At 37.2% G+C, this 22,738-nt stretch overlaps 1 protein-coding gene across 1 annotated transcript in view; it reads right to left on the reverse strand.

Moving 5' to 3' along the window:
• Window positions 1-4,684: 4,684 nt before the first annotated feature.
• Window positions 4,685-22,738, reverse strand: part of JMY (junction mediating and regulatory protein, p53 cofactor) — a 55,806-nt gene continuing 37,752 nt past the window's right edge. The window contains exons 6-11 of the mRNA XM_072359434.1: window positions 19,978-20,165; window positions 15,697-15,783; window positions 13,136-13,231; window positions 11,809-12,361; window positions 9,221-9,531; window positions 4,685-5,875 (exon numbers count right to left, since the gene is read on the reverse strand). Coding sequence (XP_072215535.1) covers window positions 9,224-9,531; window positions 11,809-12,361; window positions 13,136-13,231; window positions 15,697-15,783; window positions 19,978-20,165 — 1,232 coding nt within the window. The 3' untranslated portion in view covers window positions 4,685-5,875; window positions 9,221-9,223. The remainder of the gene's footprint in view (window positions 5,876-9,220; window positions 9,532-11,808; window positions 12,362-13,135; window positions 13,232-15,696; window positions 15,784-19,977; window positions 20,166-22,738) is intronic.

Raw genomic sequence — 22,738 nt, forward strand, 5'->3', positions numbered from 1 at the left:
TGCTCATTTCATAAAGAGTTTTTGTCTTTTCATTAGGCGACGGTAACTAGTTTTGTGTTTGCACTTAAGCTCAATTAGCCTGCACTACTGAAGAGCAGGGTTCTCCCACGCACCTGATTTATTTATGCAGCAGTTTACAAAGGCATTGCACCGGTGGAATTATTCCCTGCGGCGGTGCAGCTCAGCCATCACTGTCTGCCAGTACTGGCGGTTGGGCAGCTTCGAGGAACTGAAAGAGCAACATCAGAAACTTACCAAAGGACGATCATTTCTTTTTTTTTGTAGGAACCGAACCGCACTACTTTTATTTTTCATTTTCTCGACATCGCCATGTACTCAAATGAAACAGTGGTCAAATAAATATCCTTTAATAAAGAAAAAAGGAATCATTTGTAAGCACCAAAACTGTGAGTATGATGTTACATCGCATGTACAAGAAGGTGAGTTCAGAACTTTGTGTACAGGTTTAATCTTTATGATAAGAAAAACATGAAATACACAGCAAAAAGAAAAAAAGAAACTGGCATGGCAGGGAAACTGCACTAAAGAAAAAGAGAGCAAAAGGCAGACAGTTACAGTTGTTTTAGTTCTTAGGTATTGCTCAGTTTACCTTTTTTATTTCAGGAGATACTTGTTGCCTAATACTTTATAGCCTTGAGCATTTTTAGGTATAGCAAATCTGCAGAGTCATTTACAATAAAGTACGCATTTAACACGTCTTCTTTGCATACAACGGTGTTAAAGGACTTCCTTACTGCCAAGCACTAGTGTTCGAGTCTACCGGTAATATTGCACAAAGCTAGTGAATGGCAAACTGGTTTTGATTATTTCTCGTTTATTCAACAGGTTTAAAAAAAAAACAAAACAAAAACCAAACAAAAGAAGTTAACATCATTAACCTTTACTGATGTCATTCATGCGAGACAATCTGCAGCCATCCGAATTCCTTGGATGTCGCGATGATGTATCTGTAAATACGTAAGACTAAATCCAACACATACAGCAAGCACAGTAACACGCTGGGAGATGTTGAGTGAGTGTCCCTGATCCCCAACACCTGTTCCGCAATTCAGAAATCAAAAGTGCTCCTGAAAGGATCTGAAAGTCAAAGCCACCTAAGGCAGAACAGTACGGAACAGGTAACAGACTCTGCAGTGACAACGCTGCAGAGTTAGGGCTGCACTCACCAAAAGGCAATCGTCCCTCTGACTCTTTCCAAATGCTGGTTAACAGCTTCAGATACTGGCTTTAAATAATACTCTACAGTCATCTTGAGTTCAGCAGAGTAAAATTCATTGCCTGGTCATTTCCATGTTAGAGGTACATCAGAGTATTCACATTTGAATGGAAAGACCTTTCCTTGTCAAATGCTGAAGCTCGGGGCCACAGAAGGTGTGCCCTCCATCACAATAACGTACGCAAATGTCGCAGTCAGAGCTGGGTTTGGGTTAACAGTTAAACTGAACGGGAAGTGCAAAGAAACTTATATACAACAGCCCCTCCCAGAAATACACCGGCATGCCCACCCACCCTCAGCCCTGCTAAAAATCCTAATTTTAAGTACATGTATTAGGCAGCAATTAAATATAAACTCGTTTTATAGGAAAATTTTAAATTACAGTATATTTATAGGTTAAAAACAGCCACTGCTGTGCTTCTTAGAGCACTGGTAGCGGTGTGTCAATGTGCTTACTACACTGAAGAGCAATTTGCAGTCAAGTTTGGAATGACCTCCTGTCTGTCAGCCCCGCGGCACTGAAATCACAGCGCGCTCTCCCAGTAAGGTGCTCCGTTTGCTCCTTAGCAATAAGCTTTGCTTGTTCTTAACGTTAATTCTGTAGTGCTAAACATAACAATATATTGTCCATGCTTATGGAATCATTACCAGAAATATACACAGGTAAGTTAATTACATAAGCATTACAATGAAAATAAAATCTGATTACACACGTGAACAAAATCGATTTACAAATTACACTCTTGAAATTCAGTGCAACAAACAAGCGAGGGGAACATTGACCAATGACAGTTTCTGCTTCCTCCTCTCAGTAAGTTGCATTTCAACAACACATCTGTCATTACTTTAATATTAGACATTACAGAATATAGTGCTTATATATCAAAATGATTCTTTACAAATAACATAGTGAAGTAAGTTGAGTTCTATCCCCAATGCAGCCACAAAAAAAACCAAACAAACACAATATATAATAATACTAAGTTATTTTACAGGTGCCTGGTGTAGGACGCAGACTGTCAGAGTTTTTAGCAAACCTTAAAAGTGATGCTTAAGGAAAATAACTACGGCACGAAAAGAAAGTGAACACACTAAGAGTATCAATCATTTCTAAGGGATCTGGAACCTCTGTGAATGAGAGAATGGAAAATACATGTTGATGCAGATACAGTTTCTGATGAACGCCTTCCTATCTGTCTGATGCTTTGGTTACCTACAAGTTTTGTTTTTCATTTCTTGTTCTCATTCACAGGTGTTTCAGTCCTCAGATAGCATTTGCACAATAAACACACATTCCACCTCCTTAGCACGATGGATCAGTCATACCATACAGAACAGCTTTAACCAGAAGCACAAAAGCAAGTTCCTAAAGATGTAAAAAGCACAAGAGCTGGCAGACTGCTTAAGATCAACAACAAGCAACAGATGGATGCAACCGCCACAGCAAAGCCCAGACAGAAAGGAAAAATATCAGTGATACGTAGAAAGGCCTTTTTCATGGAAGTTCTCTTTCCTTGCATATGCCTAAATGATTTCCCGGTGATGATGCTTCCTATGGTTTCTCAAGGACCAACACATTCACTAGTGCTTCTATCAGCTATGGAAGAGCCAGATCTGCAGGATTGTCAGAAGTCCCGTAAGGTTCTTGTGACCACACTCTCCCCATCTGCTGGTCCCGCCACCCCCCTGCAAACTGTCATGTCGCAGAGAAGGATGGGAAGATCGATGCATTAGCCTGCACACCACACGTGCACAATTTCTGTATCACGGTGGGGATGTGAAATTGTGACATCTAGTGACTTGTTTAATATTAAAACCTAGGATTTGGGGTTGGTTTTTTTCCCCGCAGTATGTGCGGGATATACCATTTCATTCCATGTGGAAGATGGCAGTTCTGAACTGATATAAGCTGCTGTGCTCTGCACAACAACTATTCTTTGTGTGCACATAAAATACTTGCTCCTATGAGAAATCCGTTTCTATAAACTAAGCTATTACAGGAATCTAAGATTTCAACTAAATATAAACCAGATTAAGGACAGTAATTTTTCTCAGTCATGCACACATTCAAGGCAAAGCTGACATACCACACGGCAAATAAATCCGAAAGCTGCAGTACAGTAAAGCATTGAGCTACTTATATTTATCACAACACAACCGTAAACTGTAGACACAAACACTGTGCAAAGGGACCACTGTGCCTATATTTCAGAATGATATTTTCTCTTGACCTCAAATTTTGCTGGAGTCCCATATGCACACTGTAAGGAATGAATATGCAGGCTGGAAAATAGGAAAAACTGGCATCGTTGCTCAATCACCACTACTTATACAGCACTAAGATTCAGATGAACTGTATAACCTGAATTATCATTCTACAACAAATTCTGCTTTGTGCTGTGGCCAAAAATTTATTTAACTTGGTTTCAAAGTGTGGTGTGACTGGAAGTGAAACAAACGCAGAGCAAAAATACACCACTTACAGTACAGGCAACGAACGTCCAATGACTATGATAAACTTCAAAATCACTGTTATTCCTGCATGAGCACAGTGTTTGCTTACAACCACATCATCAACTGAGTTCAGAAAAGCAGTTTAAGAGTAATATGCCTTGTAGCTGTAGGTCCTTGTAAAAGTCAGTATGAAGTGTGCCATAGAACTGATCTCAGGAGAGAAGCATATAGACCTGACAACTAATACGTATGGCAAAAATCAATACAGCTCTGAAATAACTCTACTCATGGGTGCTCAAAGAATGAATGTCCACTTACCATAAATAAGGCAACGAGGTTAAGAAAATGCTTGTCAATAGCAAGGGTCCAATCAAGCTCTAATTTCAGGACAGCCACAGCAGAACAGCTGACAGGTCCAACCTCTGAGGCTCCCGCACGTTTATGTAACCTGTTACTAAAGAGAGTGCTTCTGTTCCTGCTTACTGAACTAAACAGCAAGACATGCAACGTCCTGCCAGGAACACTGACACAGCACGTGTCCCGTTGTATGACAGCAGCAAAGCATAACTTTGCTCTAAAAAACAAAACAAACAACAAACGAACAACAAAACCAACAAAACACTATCCCCATAGTAGTTGCTTTTTTCCCACAAGGGGAATGGTGAATGGAACGAACTACACAAGGACACAGACCGCGTACTTCTCAAACGCAGAGCATGTCACACCAATACAAGTAAAATGCTGGTGAGAATTCAGCTTTCCTAACATTTTAGCAGGCTGACTGTAGTATCACACGGTGCTTCTGGACGTTCCAAGGCTCTCTCTCCCCTGACACCTCTCACCCTAGTGATACACATTCTCAGTGCAGCTGTCCGCAGCCATCAGACACCAAGCTTAGCATTAATTCTAAGCATTTCACTGCAGAGGAAGTTGTAACTTTCCTTGTTTCCTAAAAAAGTCATGAACAAAAGGAAACCTTTTTTTTTTTTTTTTCCAGCCAGCAGGCCTTTGGCTATGAAGTACAAACACTTCTGCAGCCACTGAGGAGAATAACAAGAAAAACAAAAGCAAGAAAAGCCTATTTTCAAAACTGAAATATCAAGTATGCTTAAGTGCTTTGATCTTTTTTTAAAAGAAGGCTGCTTACAGTATTCAAACAAAGCCTTTTATGCCAAAGAGAAAAATAATTCCGAGTATGAAATTACAAAATATTGCTTCTTACAACAAATGATAAAGTATACTTGGTTTAACACAGCTGAAAATTATTTTAAAAAAGCATGAAAATGTCTACGTTAGAAAAGCTTAAGATTACAAATGACCTTCTAAAATGGTGCTGCCAGTATGTCTTCCTATGAATGCATCTTGCTGGAAACACAATCCTAAAGATGTTCTGAATTCAGCTCCTACTACTCATTATGCTGTAGCCACTTGCTGTTTTTCATACTGACATACATTTCTTCAAACTAAGAAGAAAAAAAGTGATAGTTGCACATTACTGAATTTCAGCTACCGTGGTGCAACAAGGAACCCTGCTCTTTCTGTAATATCACTGCTACTTTCCTGTGAGGACCTACTTAACTGGCTTTCAAGCAGTTTCAAGCAGTCCTGCAATTCAGTGCAGGAAGGGCTAGCTTCTAATACCTGTTTTGTTGTTTCAGCCAGATCACAGTTACTTTAACAGCAAATGCTCTCCCAGCTCAAAATGCTCTCTCCACTTAACTGGCATCACGGTTTTATGATTTCTGGTTACTGGTATTCCACATAACATTATGTAGTGCAGTTGGAGTTAAAAGTGTTACCGCTCCTATTCTGGGTGCCTGTCCAGAGGAGAAGAACCAGCCCGTAAACCATTGACAACTGGCCACACACTACTAATACAAATATGAAAAGTGCTTAAGAGTCAGGCATTCTTGATTACATAAAATGCATGTCAAAACAACTTAGCTTTCTACTCAAACCAAAATTTTTAGAACAAATAATGAAAAAAATGACCTGAAAAAATTTACATTTCAAGCCATTTTTTCCAGATGCTGAATCGTTTGCCAAAGAAAGACTATATCTTTGTGAAAGAAAAGCCGCCTGCGGAACTGATGGTCAAAACTGCTGGCTCTGCATTTTCAAAATGAAGAGGAAAAGTGGTCTTCAACTGGGGGTTCCTTTCTCCCTTCAGTGGCTGTATATCACCTGTTTGGGGAAAAAAAAACAAAACAGGAACATCTGAAAAGCTAAAGAGCTTTACAAGTCCTCCCTGATCAACGTATTAGGCAAGTCCAACATGCAAATCTGATCTGTGTCTAGAAGAAGCCCAGATTCTCTCTGTTCCCAGGGCAATACCGCTCCCAAGCTAATGACACCTTAACACACAGTATGACCGGATCTCCTTTTCCCTATGGTATTTTTCCATTGAACACTCACCTAAGCCCTGGATTAAAAGGCTATAGAGAACAGAAGATGACTTTTTCACCCAGTAACTCTGTCCATCACTCCCAGGAACCCATGCTTTGCAACTACACAGTACTCTGAAAGTACTCTTGCCATCTTTGTGTACTATAAAAGCTTGGGATACCTCTGATAACCAAAAATCTTGTTTTGTTTTTTTACCCACACAGAATCCACTGCACATTTATGCTGATTGTTCAGTTGTACCTCAGATACAAGGAGTGCCTCAGCATTACTGTACATGGCTTAGACTGAGGTACGGAAGGAACTGCTTTTAAAAAAAGGCAATCACATAACTTTGGACAGAAGTTAACTTGCACAGTAGATAATACAAGGTATGACTAGGTCTCCTGCAGAAATTACGACTGTCTTCAAACATCAATAATTAAGAAAATTACTTCAGTGTGCATTAATATTTTCCCATCTACTATGCATATTCTAAGACACTTTTTGGCATTTGATAAACATAGATTTAGCTTCCATTCTTAAGGCAAATAATCACATTAGTCTATAAGGATGCATACATACTAAGCAAAATTTGTAAAGCAGCTGCAAAAATTCTTTTATATAACTGCTGAACCTAAAATTCCTATGCAACTGTTTTTGGATATGCAGATCTTACAGATAAAAATCAGTATATCAGTCCTTTCTTAATAAAGCATAGTAGCAAACTGATATCAGTAATAACTTATAATAGTAAAAACAAAGTACTATTTTGAAAGCTCTTATTCTCTACTCCTCTTCTGTAATCAGGCTAGATGTTCAAGCATTCATCTATGTGAAAATCATTTATTCTGCTGAATTTCAACACAAATTTGTTTCAGACTTTCTGTTCTAGCAGATTATTTCACAAACTGATAGCATGGGCCAGTTTTTCATTTCTGATCTGTTGCCGGTTTGTACAACCATTCTTCAGTCAAATCTGTCTAAGTCTCATCTCATGAGAAAAGGATTATTTTCTTAATAGACTAAGATGCTACTAAGAGAAAGCAGGTTCTGGATGGGTGAAAAACTCCCAAGAAACACACTCAGAACTCAAGCACTGCACCCTGCTTTCGGTCCAACTGATTTCACTGTTTGTGAGTTCAGTGTTTGTCAGATGAGCATTTTTAAATGGGAAATGGCCGTAGCTGGAAACTGACAGGATACTTCAGGTCAGTACTGCTTTAAAAGATGATGTGAGCTGGTGCACTACAGGTACCGCATAGCAGTGATTTTCAACCAATGCTCTGAAATGCCTAAAGGGCTGTAAAAGATAACGAGAAAAATGTTAATTTATACAGTACAGTAATGTACTTGTAGGACTTCTGTGAGAATGCAGTTCCAATGGAAAGTGCTTAGGAAGCTCACCAATTGGATTAAGAATATTTGAAGTCACTTCTGGATATAAACATGTATATACCTACAGATATTCTTTAGTGTTAAATAATACTCTTGCTAAGTGATATAGGAAACGAAGAAAATAATTGCACTGAGAAAACCAAGTCAATTTGAAGGCAAGCCTTTTCTTATACCTATGACTTGATTTCTGATGGTCTGTGATAGTGGGAGTTTTCATAATGTAAAATTTCGGAGCTTTGAGTTTCAGCAAGAGTTTATTATGATTGTTCACAGACTCACAGAGTGGCCCAAGTTGGAAGGGACCTCAAGGATCACAAATCTCCAGCCCCGCTGCCACAGGCAGGGCCACCAACCTCCACATTTAATACTAGACCAGGCTGCCCAGGGCCCTATCCAACCTGGCCTTGAAGACCTCCAGGGATGGAGCATCCACAACCACTCTGGGCAGTCTGTGCCAGCACCTCACCACTCTCATAGTGATGATCTTCCCCTTGACACTTTCCAAGGGGGAAAAAAAATAATGCAAAATGTACTTTCTTTTCTAAAACTTTTAAGTATAGTTATTTGAAAATAGCTTATTAGTGCACAGTTCAGCAGATGATGTGCTACACCACCAACACATTGTTGGTGACGCGCTACAACACCAACAGCTGTAGCATTTTACTGTATCTGAAGAGTGACAACTGATAAAAACTAACCAGCATAGAACTGCCTGATGGAAATCATAAAAAATGATTATCCCTTACTTACTTCTAGCTGTGTCGCACGGATAGTAAACACTAATCTTCCATACTCTTGAAATAGCCTTTTATTTTTAAACAGATCTGTAATTTTTGTTCAGAGATTGTCTCTTCCCTCCAGATTTTAAATATTCACAAATACATGTAGGGGGACCTCTTATTCAGACTTAAGCTCAACTACAAGCCAGTAACAGAAAAGAACCACCACAGAAGAACAGTGCTGTATGCCGCTGCTGTAATCAAAAATTAAGGCTAAAGCAGCCTTAATTTTGGAATCTAATGCCAATCTCTGTTTAGTTCTAACTTCATCTGCTGAAGCCTAGCATAAGTACTTTCAGGCACTGTAGCTTCATTTTAAGTAAATTCATGGGATCTGTGTAAGGAGCAGAAGTATAAATTATACTTGTACATATACTACTGATAGTCTAGAAATTCAGAGTGTTCACAGACAGAAATCAAGCTATCAAAGAGAGTCACTGAGATTACTGAGAGTCACTGAGAGTAGCCAATGAGATTTCAGCAGTCAAATCTACAATCCTTGACTTGGAGCTATTCAGTCTGAAGTGGTAAACATTACATTTTTTACAAGGCCAGAAGTAATTAGAAGATAATAATAGCACATGTCCAAGAGTGATTGTGCTGCTTTTGCTTTGCTACTTAAGAGCTTTTTTAAAGTTTTAAAGCTGTAAACAGTCCCTTCAATTCAAATTTCCTAAATGAAACCAAGCTTTTTATAGCATCTGTCCTGTCAGTATTCAGCAGAAATATTCAAACAATAACAGACTAAGATGTTGTCTTCAAAAACTTTCCCTTAATAGAAACCCTAATTCGCTTCAAAAAGTCAGTGATACGAAATTCCTATGTGCATATTTTATCACACTGGACATCACACAGTTTAGTCACATTCATACTACGTATCCTATAATGCATGACCTGAGGCTTAGCAGCTGCTGTTTTTAAAAAAAAGTGTTGAAGAAATATATATGTATTCTTAAATGGATTTAATTACAGGTTAATTTTCCCAGTCTGTGCAAGGCAAACTCTCCTCTTCATCCTCTGATTCAGGTGATGCTTCTTTAATTCGTCGCAATGCTTCATGGATGCTCCTTGTCAGAGGATCAGTATCAGGCAGAATTGTAAAGGATTCTCTCAGCACATCTTTCTGCACTTTCTTCAGTTTCACTCCTTTCCTGATCTGTGCCAAGATGTTATTGCTATCATCTTCATCAGGGAAAGGAGGGAGACTTCTTTGCTCCACTTTTCGTAAGTGAAAGCTCCCACGCTTCAAAGAAGCCAGCACTTCGTCCATCGGGGAACTCACTGCAGTAAAATCAAAATACCTTCAGTACCATTTCTACTGAATTTATTCAGTAGCTATTTATGTTTCTTACACAACCAAAATTAGCCACATGCAATTAATGTAATAATCCAACAGCATATATAGTATAGCATGTATAAAGGAGACTGCAGTTTCAATTTCATCATTCTGCACCTCTATTTTTGTATTAGCCTCCAAGTTTATCTTCCCTATCACCAGGTCAAAACTAGATTATACAAACAATTATAATTTCTGAACCAAAAGAACCTTGTAATAGGTAAGTAGAAAAGCTTTCTGAAGATGGCTTTCCTATCACAAGTCAGGAAAACCAAAATATCTGCAACGAGTAAAACATAATGAAAGTGCACATTACTTTGTATTTCTTGACTTGGAAACTTACGTCGCGAACAGGTACTGGATTGTGCAGCAACAGGAGGAGAATCTACATTTTCAGCACTTGCATTCTGTGGCCAGTTTTACCTAATCTATAAGTACTAACGGATTCCAGTGAGGGAAGCAGTACAGCCAACTGCCACAGGGTTTATTTTCCTGCTCGTTTGGATTAAGATATGCACAAGCACCTAGTTACAATGTGCCTGCACAGATTACTTTCCTTTATAATTTTGAGAGAAGAGCATATACTTTATCACACATTCTTCCTTTATGACCAATCTGAAGCTAATTCTCTGGAGAAATAAAGATTGGGCTTTGGCTCTTTTAAGAGATACAGGTAGGTTAGATTTCTATGTCAGAGAATGTGATACAATAAACAGTACAGTTCGGTTAGAAACACTAGCACATATCTGTCAACAGTTGAATATCCAGCTCCAATTCTTTTCATTCTAAAACCTCCTTTGTATTTACAAGTGGACCTTGTCCAGATGACTAATGGCTCAGACAACTGGAACAGACATGAGGAAAAGGAAGAAGATAATGGATTGCACATTTGAAGGAGAAAGGAAAGACTGTTAAGCACTCATCTGTTGTAGGCTGACATCTCTGAAGCTGCTTAGAGATCTGGAACATCTATCTTTCAAAATCCACAGTGTACAGCTGCTAACATTAATGACACTCTTAAGAGGGGAGATATAACTTGTTTTTCTGTTTGTCATTTTATGATGTATTTCAAGTTGCACACATAAATTATGTTTTATATAAAAAGGAAACAATGCAGGTATCAGAAAACAGGAAAAAAAAAAAAGCACAGCATCGTCAGTATTTATAATGAACTTGAGACGCTGTGCTTGTGACTTGCAAGACTCCTAAGAGCTTAAGTCTGTAACTATGCAGTTGTTTCAAGGTATTTCAATCATTTGAGGAACACTAAAAACTCATTTCTGTCTGATTGGTAAAAACGACTCCAATCCTAAATGCATGAAGAAAAACGTCAACTGAGGGATGTTTCCTGCAGTTATAATTGACAAACCCAAATAGAATTTCCAATGAAAAGCCGTGTTACAGTATAGCAAATCACGGCCTGCATCAGGCACTTTCCTCAGTACAACAGTTCAGTGCTTTTGAAAACTCTATATCCAATTCTCATAAAAAGACTCCACCCTAATATTGCACATCTTATCTAAAAATAGTTTTGGCTGCCACCTCCCCATTTTATATATGATATAAGGGATAAATAGTTAAAAGTAGGTATCACAGTCACTCAGCGAAGTTGTAACAAATCTACCAACTCAGTCCTTACCCTACTTACTTACCAGCAAAGACTCTAATGAAGTTACATGCTTAGCTGATTTATTGTAACTTTAATTCTCAACTACAGTTAAATGCGTATATTCTTATTTGGCTCTCAACATGACTTAAGTTGTGGATTTTTCTATGAAAATTTGAAGAAACCTTGAAGAAAACATTCTCAAGGTTTCCTATGTCCCAAGACAATACTTCTTTTATTAGGACATAAATTATTTAAAATGCTGTTTTTAAAAAAAAACCAAACAAACAAAACAAAACATTGCACCCTCAGGTGAAGCTATCTGTAAGCAAGATAGGGAAGGGTTCTTTAAAACAACTTTTAGCTACATTTTCTAGCTGATTTGATATGGAGTTTCACATAATCAGTTTCACAAGTTGTTCAATTAAACAAAAAACATGTATATATTATGCTGTTGTAAGGATGCTACAATTAGTTTGTCAAAAGTTGCCAATATTCTTTAAGTCATTAATGATTATACATTAATGATAAATCACAGCATAGACTTTTCTATATAGCAATACAGCAGAGGAATAGATATACATTACAACTAAATGCACAGGAATGCAAACATTACCTCTCCTTCTCTGTAAACCCTCTAGATCACCTGTCTTCTTAAGCTTCTTCTTGGCACTGACTAGTTGACTGCTGTCAAATAGATATGCTGCTGGGACACTGGAAGAGTGCTGGACTCCCTTCTCTTCACTCTGACGTTTGACAAAGCTGCCGCTTTTCTCCAAGGATTTGGTGGTATCTTCCTTGGAGGGCAGAGGTGGAGGTGGAGGCAGAGGTGGTGGAGGCAAAGGGGGTGGAAGTGGTACTACACTAACAGTTTCTGTTTGTAGCTCAGTACTGATGAGTGGAGAAGGACTAACTTGAGGCAGTTCAGATGTAACACTGCTGGGAGGTAACAAGATATCTTGAAGTTGTTCTAAGCTCGTGGATTCCTGCACTTGCAAAGGCTGAACTGCATTTTCCACTTCCACCTCTTCACTTTTCTCTTGGATTTGTATGGTTGCTGGCAAAGATTGAGGCTGATCTACAGAGGGTGCTGAGCTGGCTGCACATTTTCTTCTTGCATGAGCCAGTCGTAGTCTGGTTGATTTAAGTATTACTTGGCCAGGGTACCGCTGGAGTATAAAAGTTAATTACAATTAGGTAAGTAAATATAGAAGACTATTTTAGATACTGAATACTTGTCATTAAGGCTTGCTTTTCCAACCAGTAGAATTCATCTATTGTTTTCATTCATATTGCTCTAGACATAAAACCAAAGCAAATATATTCTTACCTTTATGTACATATAATACATTTTTCTGATTTCAATTCTGAGTTTAGCCATAAGTTATACATGACTGGTCTAGGGATGCATATAAATTAAGATTAGGATTTCATAAATAAACAGTACATTCAAAACTGTTTTTTCTTAAAATTCCTTCTTGCTTCTCTTCCCCAAAGCTGCTCAAAGACTCTCCTCACAACAAAGACCACTCCAGCCTAAAACACTGGCTTTAGATGTGAATCATAGCACTCAAAAACTTTCCTCTAATAGATTGTAACAGGAAGGGACAGGTACTGACGGATGTTCTGAAGTCAGTGGTGGTGCAACTTTACCAGATGGCAATGCTCCTTGCAGGAAATACCATTTGGATTACATTCCTAGGAAAGTCTGTTAAATGCCTTGCCACAGTGTGTAGATGTAGGAGAACAGAAGCTTATTATGGTACTGATAAGATGATAGAGATTTGCTACAACCAGCGCCATACTTTGTGATAAATTTTCCGAAGAGTAATTAACTACCTAGTAGAACAAACTAACAAATAGTATAGACTTGTCCTGGGAAGAGTGAAAATTTATTCTGGAAAAAAAAAAGCATAAAAATAGGACAAGTCTTCTTCTGTTACCTGTTTAAATGTGCGAAGTCTGTCCAGTGTTTTCTGACGTTCCTGACTAACCCAGGAGCTCTTTCTTTCTTCCTCATCTTGTAGCTGATCTCGCTTCTGAGAACATATGTAGAAAACATAAATATTACATCTAAAGCAATACCTAACATCATAAAAATACTGTATTTTTTAAATAACTCTTCTAATAATTGTAATGAATTGTTTCATGTTCTATTTTTCAAATAAATACATTTGAGAATTTCAAAACTTTGCTGTTGCCTTCCCCTCAAATAACAGAAGAGATTTCCTATTTTCTAACTGTAATGAAATGCAAGGCTTGGTAAAAAGATTTCAGCGCAGAACTGGAGCACTTGGACTGGAAGTTTTTGCCTTGAAAGATGATAAGTAGCATATTCAGCAACAATATTAAACTGAAGTTCTAAATTTTATTATCTTGAAGTGACATATTTAATCAAGCCTGATTTTCTGTAATCTATTTTTAAAATGGTTTGAAGCTCATCCTCACACCTAAGACAGTAGTATTTTTTTTGTTTGGGGTTCTTAACTTAGGGGAAACGCATTTGCAACCACCTCTATTAATTAGTCATCTGCTTTCTTTCAGTCGTTTATTCTTTGAAACAAAACACTTCAGTCAAATTTATTGAAAATGGGTACTCAGTACCAAATGGCAAAAGTACTCTTAGGCATAAGTACAGAATTTATCAGAATATACCACAGAACAAATGACTACAAAGAGAAACATCATAAACATTAACAGCAGCCTTAATTAAGACTCATGGCATCAAATGTAACTAAAAAAAGCTGGTATGTATTGTTAAAAGTTCAGAGACTTCATGAACTTTTATCCTTCCTCAATCAACATAAAAGCAGAGTCAGACTAACTGGGATTTTCATAATTTAGCTAGTAGTCCTTTCCAAGAGCCAGCTTCTGTGTTTTCTAATGAGATATGTATAAATAGATGCATGGAAGATGCATAGAAAATAGCTAAGATGGGAGACAGAAAAAGAAGAAAGCAATAAAATATATATAATATATATCCTTTAAATAATGTATATAAAGTACTCAATGTATTTGAGTAGCAGGGAAAAGAAATTACTAGAATACAAAGAAAAGATTATAGCAAGAAGAAAGTACAGTTCTACCACCACATCTACATTTTAAACATGCAGCCTGGTCAAAGGCTGTGTGCGTGTCTGTGTAAAAACCTATTTTACAACAATAATGAATGTTGCTCAGTCAAGTTAAGGCACATCTCTAACGTAAGTCAGCAAACCCATGAAATAAATAATAAAAAGACCCTTAGTATTTAACAGACAAAATCACAGAATCATTGAATCTTTTGAGTTGGAAAGGGCCTTTAGAGGTCACCTAGTCCAAACCCCCCCACAATGAGCAAGATCACTTACAGCTACACCATGTTGCTCAGAGCACCATTCAGCCTGACCTTGAACATCTCCAAGGATAGAGCTTCTAGCAGTTCTCTGGGCAAGTGTCTCGCAGTCCTTATCATTACAAGTTTCTTCCTCATACCCAATCTCTAAATCTCTTCTCTTTTAATTTAAAACTATTTCCCCTTAACCTATCACAAAATACGCCACTAAAGAATCTATCTCCTTTTTTTAAAGCCAACCCCTTTAGATAACAGAAGTCCACTATCAGGTCTCCCTGGAGCCTTCTCTTCTCCAGGCTGATCAGTCCCAGGTCTCCCAGCTCACACTCACACCAGAGGTGTTCCAGCCCCTGAACTGTTTTTTCTTCTGGACACACAACATGCTCATGTCTCTCCTGTAATAAGGACTCTCCACTGGACTTGGTACTCCAGGTGAGATCTCACCAGGGCCAAGTAGGGGTGCAGGATCACCTCCCTCAATCTGCTGACTGAGCTCATCAAGTCTTTTATTCTTAGGAGTGATAAATGGACTGTAATCAATACAGTAGAATTATCTGCCTTATTTTTAGAAATGAATAAAATATCTATTCTTCCAAATTCCTGAGAAAGTATTCTGGTAAGCATAGCCTTTTTACAACATAAATTATGCAGCTGACTTGGATAAATATATCAACGTTAAAAATGTAGAAGGATAACTGAGAATCATTTTCAATAATCTAACTGAAGCCTGAATTAAAGACTTAGATTTCAACACATCTTTGTCAGTGATCTTCATTAAATATGGATATTATGTCAGCATTAAAGACCTAGCCTATAGTCTGAACAGTCTTTTAAAAAAGTCTGTTATGTACAACACAACAGTTGGACAAGGTAGCCTATTCTGTGTTGCAACACTACATAGAGAAATGTGGAGCATGATCCAGAACTGTGTCAGAGATTCTGCATGCAGCCTAACTCTAGCAGTAATTGTTTAGACTGTGAATCAAATATTAACTTCTTTTGTTTATTGGGTTCAGTGTCATCCTAACACAGCAATATGTTCTTCCTTACCAGCATAATACAAGATAGAAATCTGATCTGATTTACTGATCTGATCTACTACTGAACATATAATGAGCAATGCAAGTTATCACTTAGATGCCTGCTGAATAGCAGAAAGCTCAAACTTACTAGCTGAACAGTGTGGTGCATTTTGTACTCCTCTTCACTCTGTTGACGCTGCTGGATCTTTTCATTATGCTTTGCGATACAAATCTCCTGTAGAGACACAAGATGATGTCTATAAAATGTGTATTTCAAATATCAGCATTCAGTTCATAATGTAATATTTAGCAGACAGCACTAAGAATTAGAAAAATAAAAATTACAAAGCCCATTTCAGACAACCAAATTTAAGAAGTTGATTTAACTTACAATAAAACCATAAAATATAAACAAAATCAAGGGAATCAAAGCCAAGCCTATTAGTTTTAGCTGTAAAAAGAATACGCAACTGCTGTTTGAAAAGTCTCTTCTACAGAATGAGTACATAAGTGGTAAGAAATGCTGATTGGTTAAACACCTCACAGAAGAGCTCATTAAAAAGGTTAAGGTGACAGGTGCTCAGGGCTGTAGTGACCATGTCTTTCCTGGTCAAGTTCACAACCTCAAAGAATATAGGTCTGGCAAAGAGCAGTCAGGACCCTGAACTTCAGGAGAATGAAATTCTGGATATTTTAACAAATTTTTCAGTGAGATCTGGGAAACTGTTTTTAGTGACACAGAAGCAGAATAGAGAAGGCAGTTCTCTAAAGACACCTTCCTGAGACCACAGGAGTTCTCAGTCCCCCAGCACATGGTTGAGCAAGGACCTGCTGTTCAAACTGAAGGATAAGAAGGACATGTACAGGCAGCAGAAGCAGAAATAAGTGGTCTGGGAGGAGTACAGGGATGCTGTCAAGATGTACAGATATGGGATTAGGAAAGACAGGCACAGATGGAACTAAACTTGCAAAGAAGGATTTGGGGGTCCTGGTGGATGAGAAGTTGGACTTCCATCAGCAGCATGCACTCGCAGCCCAGACAGTCAACATTATTGTGGGCTGCATCAAAAAAAAAGAGGTGGCCAGCCAGGAGTGGGAAATGATTGTCCTCTCCACAATGCCCTCATGGGACCCCACCTGCAGTACTGTGACCAAGCTTAGAGCCCCCAGCATAAGACAGATGTGGAGCTGTTGGAGTGGGTCCAGAGGAAGCCACTAAGATGATCAGAGGGCTGGAGCACCTCTCCTACAAGAAAGGATGAGGGAGCTGACCTTGTTCAGCTTGGAGAAGAGAAGCCTATTGGGAGACCTCATTGAGGCCATCCAGTTAGTTGAGATGAACTTAGAAAGGAGACAGACTCTTTATACAATCTCCTTTTTACAAGGGGAACAGTTTTAAAATAAAAGAGGGGAAATATAGGTTAAATGTTAGGTGGAAATTCTTTACAAAGGGGTTGGTGAGGCACTGGCATGGGGCTGCCCAGAAAAGCAGCAAATGCCCAGTCATCCCCAGAGGTGTTCAAGCGCAGGTGGGATGAGAACCTGGGCAGCCTGAACTGGTGGTTTGCAACTCTGTAGGGTGGCTCAGTGGTTCAAACTAGATAATCTTGTAAGGTCCCTTCTGACCTAAGGCTTTCTATGATTCTGTGAAGATGATCACATTCTATTTCTTGGTATTTTTTTGCATGTTGGCAACAATAGTGAAAAATAATATGAACTGTACTTTGGAATGTAAATTACAGGAACATATTCTCACAACTAATTGAGGCCAAACTTTCCTGAATTTTTTTATTTAGCATCAATATTTAAATCTGTCTGAATAAGAGCAGTAGTGAAATATATTTTAAGTATGTAAAGAAAGTGGATAAGCTGGACAAAAACATCCTTGGTGTTGATTTCATACTAATAAAGTGACCTACTTTAATATATTAGTTCTGCATGACTGGAAATAATACTAAGAAAAACCCCACAAATAGGAGGGGCTGAAAACATGTTACGGCACAGTACTAGAACTCTGAATCGTCTTAATTACCAAATGTTCTTAACAAAGAAAGGCTGCAGTTTCTTAGGGATAAATTTGAGGTTCTATGTGGACAAGATTAAACTTCTGCAAGCAAAGGATGATGGGGAAAAAAAAGAGGTGGAAATATCAAAGAAAACGAACTGTGTCATTATGGTGAATGACGATTTGAATATAAATCATTAACCTCACACTCTTGTTAAAAAAGAAAAGATTATTCCAATGATTGTATGATTCTATAATTGAGAACATAGCCTGCCATATATGTGACATAATCCTTCATATTATGGACTATTTAAAACTTTAGTGGGGGCATTATGATCAGTTGGAGGAGCCACACTTCATAAGAGATGGTGACCAATAGTGCAAGCATCAGGAAGTACCTAGAAGCACTGTTTTTGGCCTTTAATTATCTGACCCATTTCTATAGTTGTATTCAAAAGACAGATAAAGAGAACTGATCAACTACTTAACTTTTATCACTGGATAAGCTAATACATTCAAAACCAATAATATATGATATAGTGAAAAGAGGTCTATATTAGTGTTGTATTTAGTTAGTTCCAGTGAATTTTGCTTTCATATTGAACGATGTCCGGATTAAAAAATTATCTTCTCATTTAGTAAACTGAGGATGTTCAGATATCATATTTTAAGACTTCTATGTACTTATGCCCTTAGAACATAATAGTTATAATGATGTTATGAAAGCATACCAAGTAACCTTATGTTAACTGTCACTGCATATATCTGCTTAGACATGGGCTGCACATTAGCCTGTATGCTTGTGAAACTGTAAAAATCTCCAATTGGCAGCATGTGAAGATTTTTAGGTGAAAGCACGCACTATAAGAAAGGCCCAAACAACTTCATCAATGGCTCCTTCTCTCAGCTGCTCACGATAAACACTTTTACTGGATGTCAAGTAATTCTATTCATAACTCTGTTTCTGAAATATTTTTTCTACTCACCTTCTAGGTGACCTTTATTATCATAATATGCTAGAAATCTAGCACTATAATAAAACAGATGTTTGTTTCATGCTACAACTTAATTAATACTACTCTGCAGCCAGCAGGGGGTAGACTGGGATAACAATAGAGATATTTCATAAAATATTCATAAAACATGTTAAAGAAACAAGAAAATAATGAGTGCTTTTTCTTTCGTAACTCCCATCAAGACGAAGGAACTTCAGGAGATGATTGCTTGATAAACGCAAATAGATTTTGAGCAAAAAAATATGAGTATAGAGATTATATTCATGTGAAACTGCTCTGACTTCAGTAAAGCTAAATTCTTAAAAACATCTGGCCCAATACTCAGAAGTAAAACTGAGTCAGGTCTAACAGATCTGTAAAAAGTTTCTAAGTAAAAACAAAACTATTTGACAGTGTCATAAAACATAAAAAAAACATAAACTGCATAAACAAGGAAAGAATTCCTGAAAAAGTAAATATAAACTTCTTTGACTGTAATCATTTTCATCTTATTCTAAACATCCTAATTGATTATCTGTTGCTACATCATCTCCTTAACAGAGAAGACTTTTAAGTACTTGGTTCAATGCTTCCTTAATCACTCTTCACCATATTTTGTTAATCATATAAAACACAAAATATAAATTTTAAATTAAAAATAAATTTTATTATTTTTAATAATTATTTAATTAATAATTTAATTTTAATAATTTAATTTTAATTTATTTTAATAAATTTTAATTTAAAATGGGATCTTAGCTAGGACAGCACTAAAGTGGAAACACTTTTTTTAAAATAGGTATTACATTATTCTCTAAAAACTTTTATCTATTCATTAAATTATCGCATTAATAATGCATATTGATCTATGTGTTAACTGCTAGAGAACAATGAACAAGTCATTATGGAAAAAGGAATGAATATATTTGCCTACATTTCACATAGCACATAAAAATCTTTGCTGCACAGAAAACACTTTCAACACAATATTTCAACCCTGAAACCCATAAAATGAAACTGAACCTCTCAATTTATAATAGCAAACCTAGCTTTATGAATTAAGAATGCATACTGGACTTCATACATAGCTGCTTTTCCTTAGAATGGTAGAAGTAAGAGAATAAAAATATAACTCATGAATGAGAAAATATCCTTGAAGATCTTCTGCAAAATATAAAACACAACATAAATCTGCTCTCTGTACAGACATGCTAGAATCTCCACATGCGAGTGATTTGATAAGTTAATAGAAATAATATGCTTCTTTATTTGACTGATTACATTATAAAACAACTTTTAATATATAGTAAATATAATCCACTGAATTTCTAAGATGTGGAAGTTGAATGTAATGTAATATAATCTTTTGAAATTTAATTTTGAAGTTTAAGTTTGCTAATAATAACATAAATTTGCAATTTATTAGTACCTTTTTATTTCTGAGGTAGGCTTTCTTGGCTGAAATACGTCCACGCCTCGCTTCCAGCTGGCGGATTTTTTGTTGTAACTTTTGCAGCTCCTCTTTTTGCAAGTGTACAGATGTTGCTGGATCCTCCTTTTCAAGCATTGCTTCCATACTTTCATAAGTATCATAATATACCACTTCATCTCTCTTCTCTGTTTTAAAAACATGAGCAATGAAAAATTCAAATCAATGGCATGTCTTTGGTCAACATCTTGTTTTGTTACAAGACAATGCCACCCTGTGTTGCAAGATTTAACGCATAAGAATACTACGGTTATTTCCGAAGCATCGAAGCAGAAGGTTAGAAGCTTGTCATTCAGATAAGCTCAAACATTAAAGAACAAACGACACTGAAGATGTGGTACTTCTGTATGTGAACCAATTTGATTACAGTGCCAGTGCATGCCTTTGGATCACTTGACTAATACAAGGAACCCACACAATACAGTAATATCCTCTGGACTTCACTACAAAATTCAGAATGCATAGATTCTTTATGATGTCTCTAAGCAAGAGATTCTTCTGCCACAACCTACTATTACAAGGTAAACTGGGCAATACATTGCCAATAATCCTCTCAGGAGGTTTCTAACCTTCCAGTCACTGCCTGTGCTTAGAGGCAGCAGTGGGAAGGTAACTTAAAGGTTGTTATTCAAAACATTACAGATTTATCATTACTAACAGTTTTATCAATGCACAATTTTCAACCTCCTAAGTGAAACATTCAGTGTAACATTCAGCTCAGGTCTGATAGCTTGACTCCTCATCTCATCACCAAGAAAGAAAGATGATTTCAGATCCTTACAAAATGTTTTTATGAGGAAACAGCAAAGGTTTCTTGTTCCACATTTCACTGGCATAGTAGTAGGAATTGCTTGTAATATACCAAAAAGGATACATGATACTACTGATTTTAACTGGCAGTTATAACTAGCTTGACTGTCATGAATCTACTCCACAGCATAATCAAACTTCCTCCTTTGGTGACAAGATGAGAGCAAATGGGCTCAAGTTGCACCAGGGAGAGTTTAGGTTGGATATCAGGAAACACGTCTTTACAGAAAGGGTTGTTAAGCCCTGGAATAGGCTCCCCAGGGAGGTGGCCATATCACCATCCCTGGATGTGTATAAAAATCATTTGGATGTTTTTTTCAGGGACATGATTTAATGGAGGGTTGTTAAGAGTTAGGGTTGTATGGTTAGCATGTGGTTGGACTTGATGATCTTTAAGGTCTTTTTCAGCCTGAGCAATTCTATGATCCTATGACTCCTCCTACATCAACTATGTCTTAGGAAGACTGTGGCTTTCTCCTGTTTCTGCCCTTATATGATATAGGGAAGAGGACAGGGTGTTCTTCAGAATACTGTCAGTTTCTAAAGTGGTTGTTAGTTCACATCATTTGTGCATAAGGTCTCTGCTTCAGTCAAAATCTTGACTACATAATGTTAATTTTGAGTCAGCAGGATATAGTACTCTACCAGAAAAACTAGCAATAAATATCAGATCTATTAATGTCTTTAGAGTAGTGCACAGTATACAGAGTTTCATCCAGACATAAAGCCATTATGTCATTAGAACCCACTTTGAAACAGAGAGTAAAAACAAGCACTATGGCTAATACCGATTGTATTTCCCTACACACTTATAAAATGCAAGAATTCACTTGCTTTAGAATGCAATTTCATTAAAAGTTAAGGTTAACAATTTAAAAATGAATCCCTAACAACTCAGCTGCAGAACTGTCAAAACCTACAAGATATATAACAAACAGAATCACAGAAAAACCTGAGTTGGAAGGGACTCGCAAGAATCACTGAGTCCAAATATGGCTCCACACAGGGACAAAATTTAAAACCTATGCCTGAGAGCACTGTCCTAATGCCTCTTGAACTCCTGCAGCTTGGGAACCTAATCCAGTGCATCTGGTGAAGAACCTTTCCCAAATACCCACCCTGAAACTTCTTTGATGCCAATTCCCACTGTTCCATCAGGTCAATATGTTAAATATTGTTTTACTGTTAGATAGGCATGGGTAGGGAAGACTCTTTAAGATTCTATCCTAACAAATTCACATTTTTGGAACAAGTTTTTGATTAAAGATGGTAAAACTGCTAATAAGATTATATATTATTTAATAGTTTTCAGACCCAGTGTGCTGGACTTGCAAAAAAATATATATATATATAAAAAAAATTCCTTCTAGCTTACAACTTGCAAATCCAAACTCACAAGGAAATCAAATTATGCTCTCAAGAAATCCTCAGCCAGAAATTTATCTGTAGTTTTGCAGATATCCCGTAAATTGGAATAGAATCCAAAGATCTTCTGATACATCAATGCAGAGCCAATATAGTCAAAGACGACATAACAGCAACAGCTTCTAGAAGTCACTAAACCACACATATCAAGTCATACAGTTTTACAGATATGTATCCCTGCATTTCAGCAAAATTCCAATATGCTTAGGAACTGTGTTTTTTGTTTTCTGTGCTATGAGATATGATAAGAGTAGTCTAAACAGTAATTTCTTCTATCTCCAATTAAAAATAAATAAAAAGCCTTTTTTTTATTAAAGAGTATTGTATAATTTTAAAAGAACAAAAGAAGCCAGAACAGTCAACTGTTTTGTTGCAAGCAGAACAGGAGACAGTTTGTATTTTTAGCAGACTAGAGGCTTTGTTTTACCACAGGTCAAGTCAAGAGACTAAATTTTAGGGGTGATTT

The sequence above is a fragment of the Excalfactoria chinensis genome, chromosome Z, assembly GCF_039878825.1.
Source record: "Excalfactoria chinensis isolate bCotChi1 chromosome Z, bCotChi1.hap2, whole genome shotgun sequence".
Classification (NCBI taxonomy): Eukaryota; Metazoa; Chordata; class Aves; order Galliformes; family Phasianidae; genus Excalfactoria; species Excalfactoria chinensis.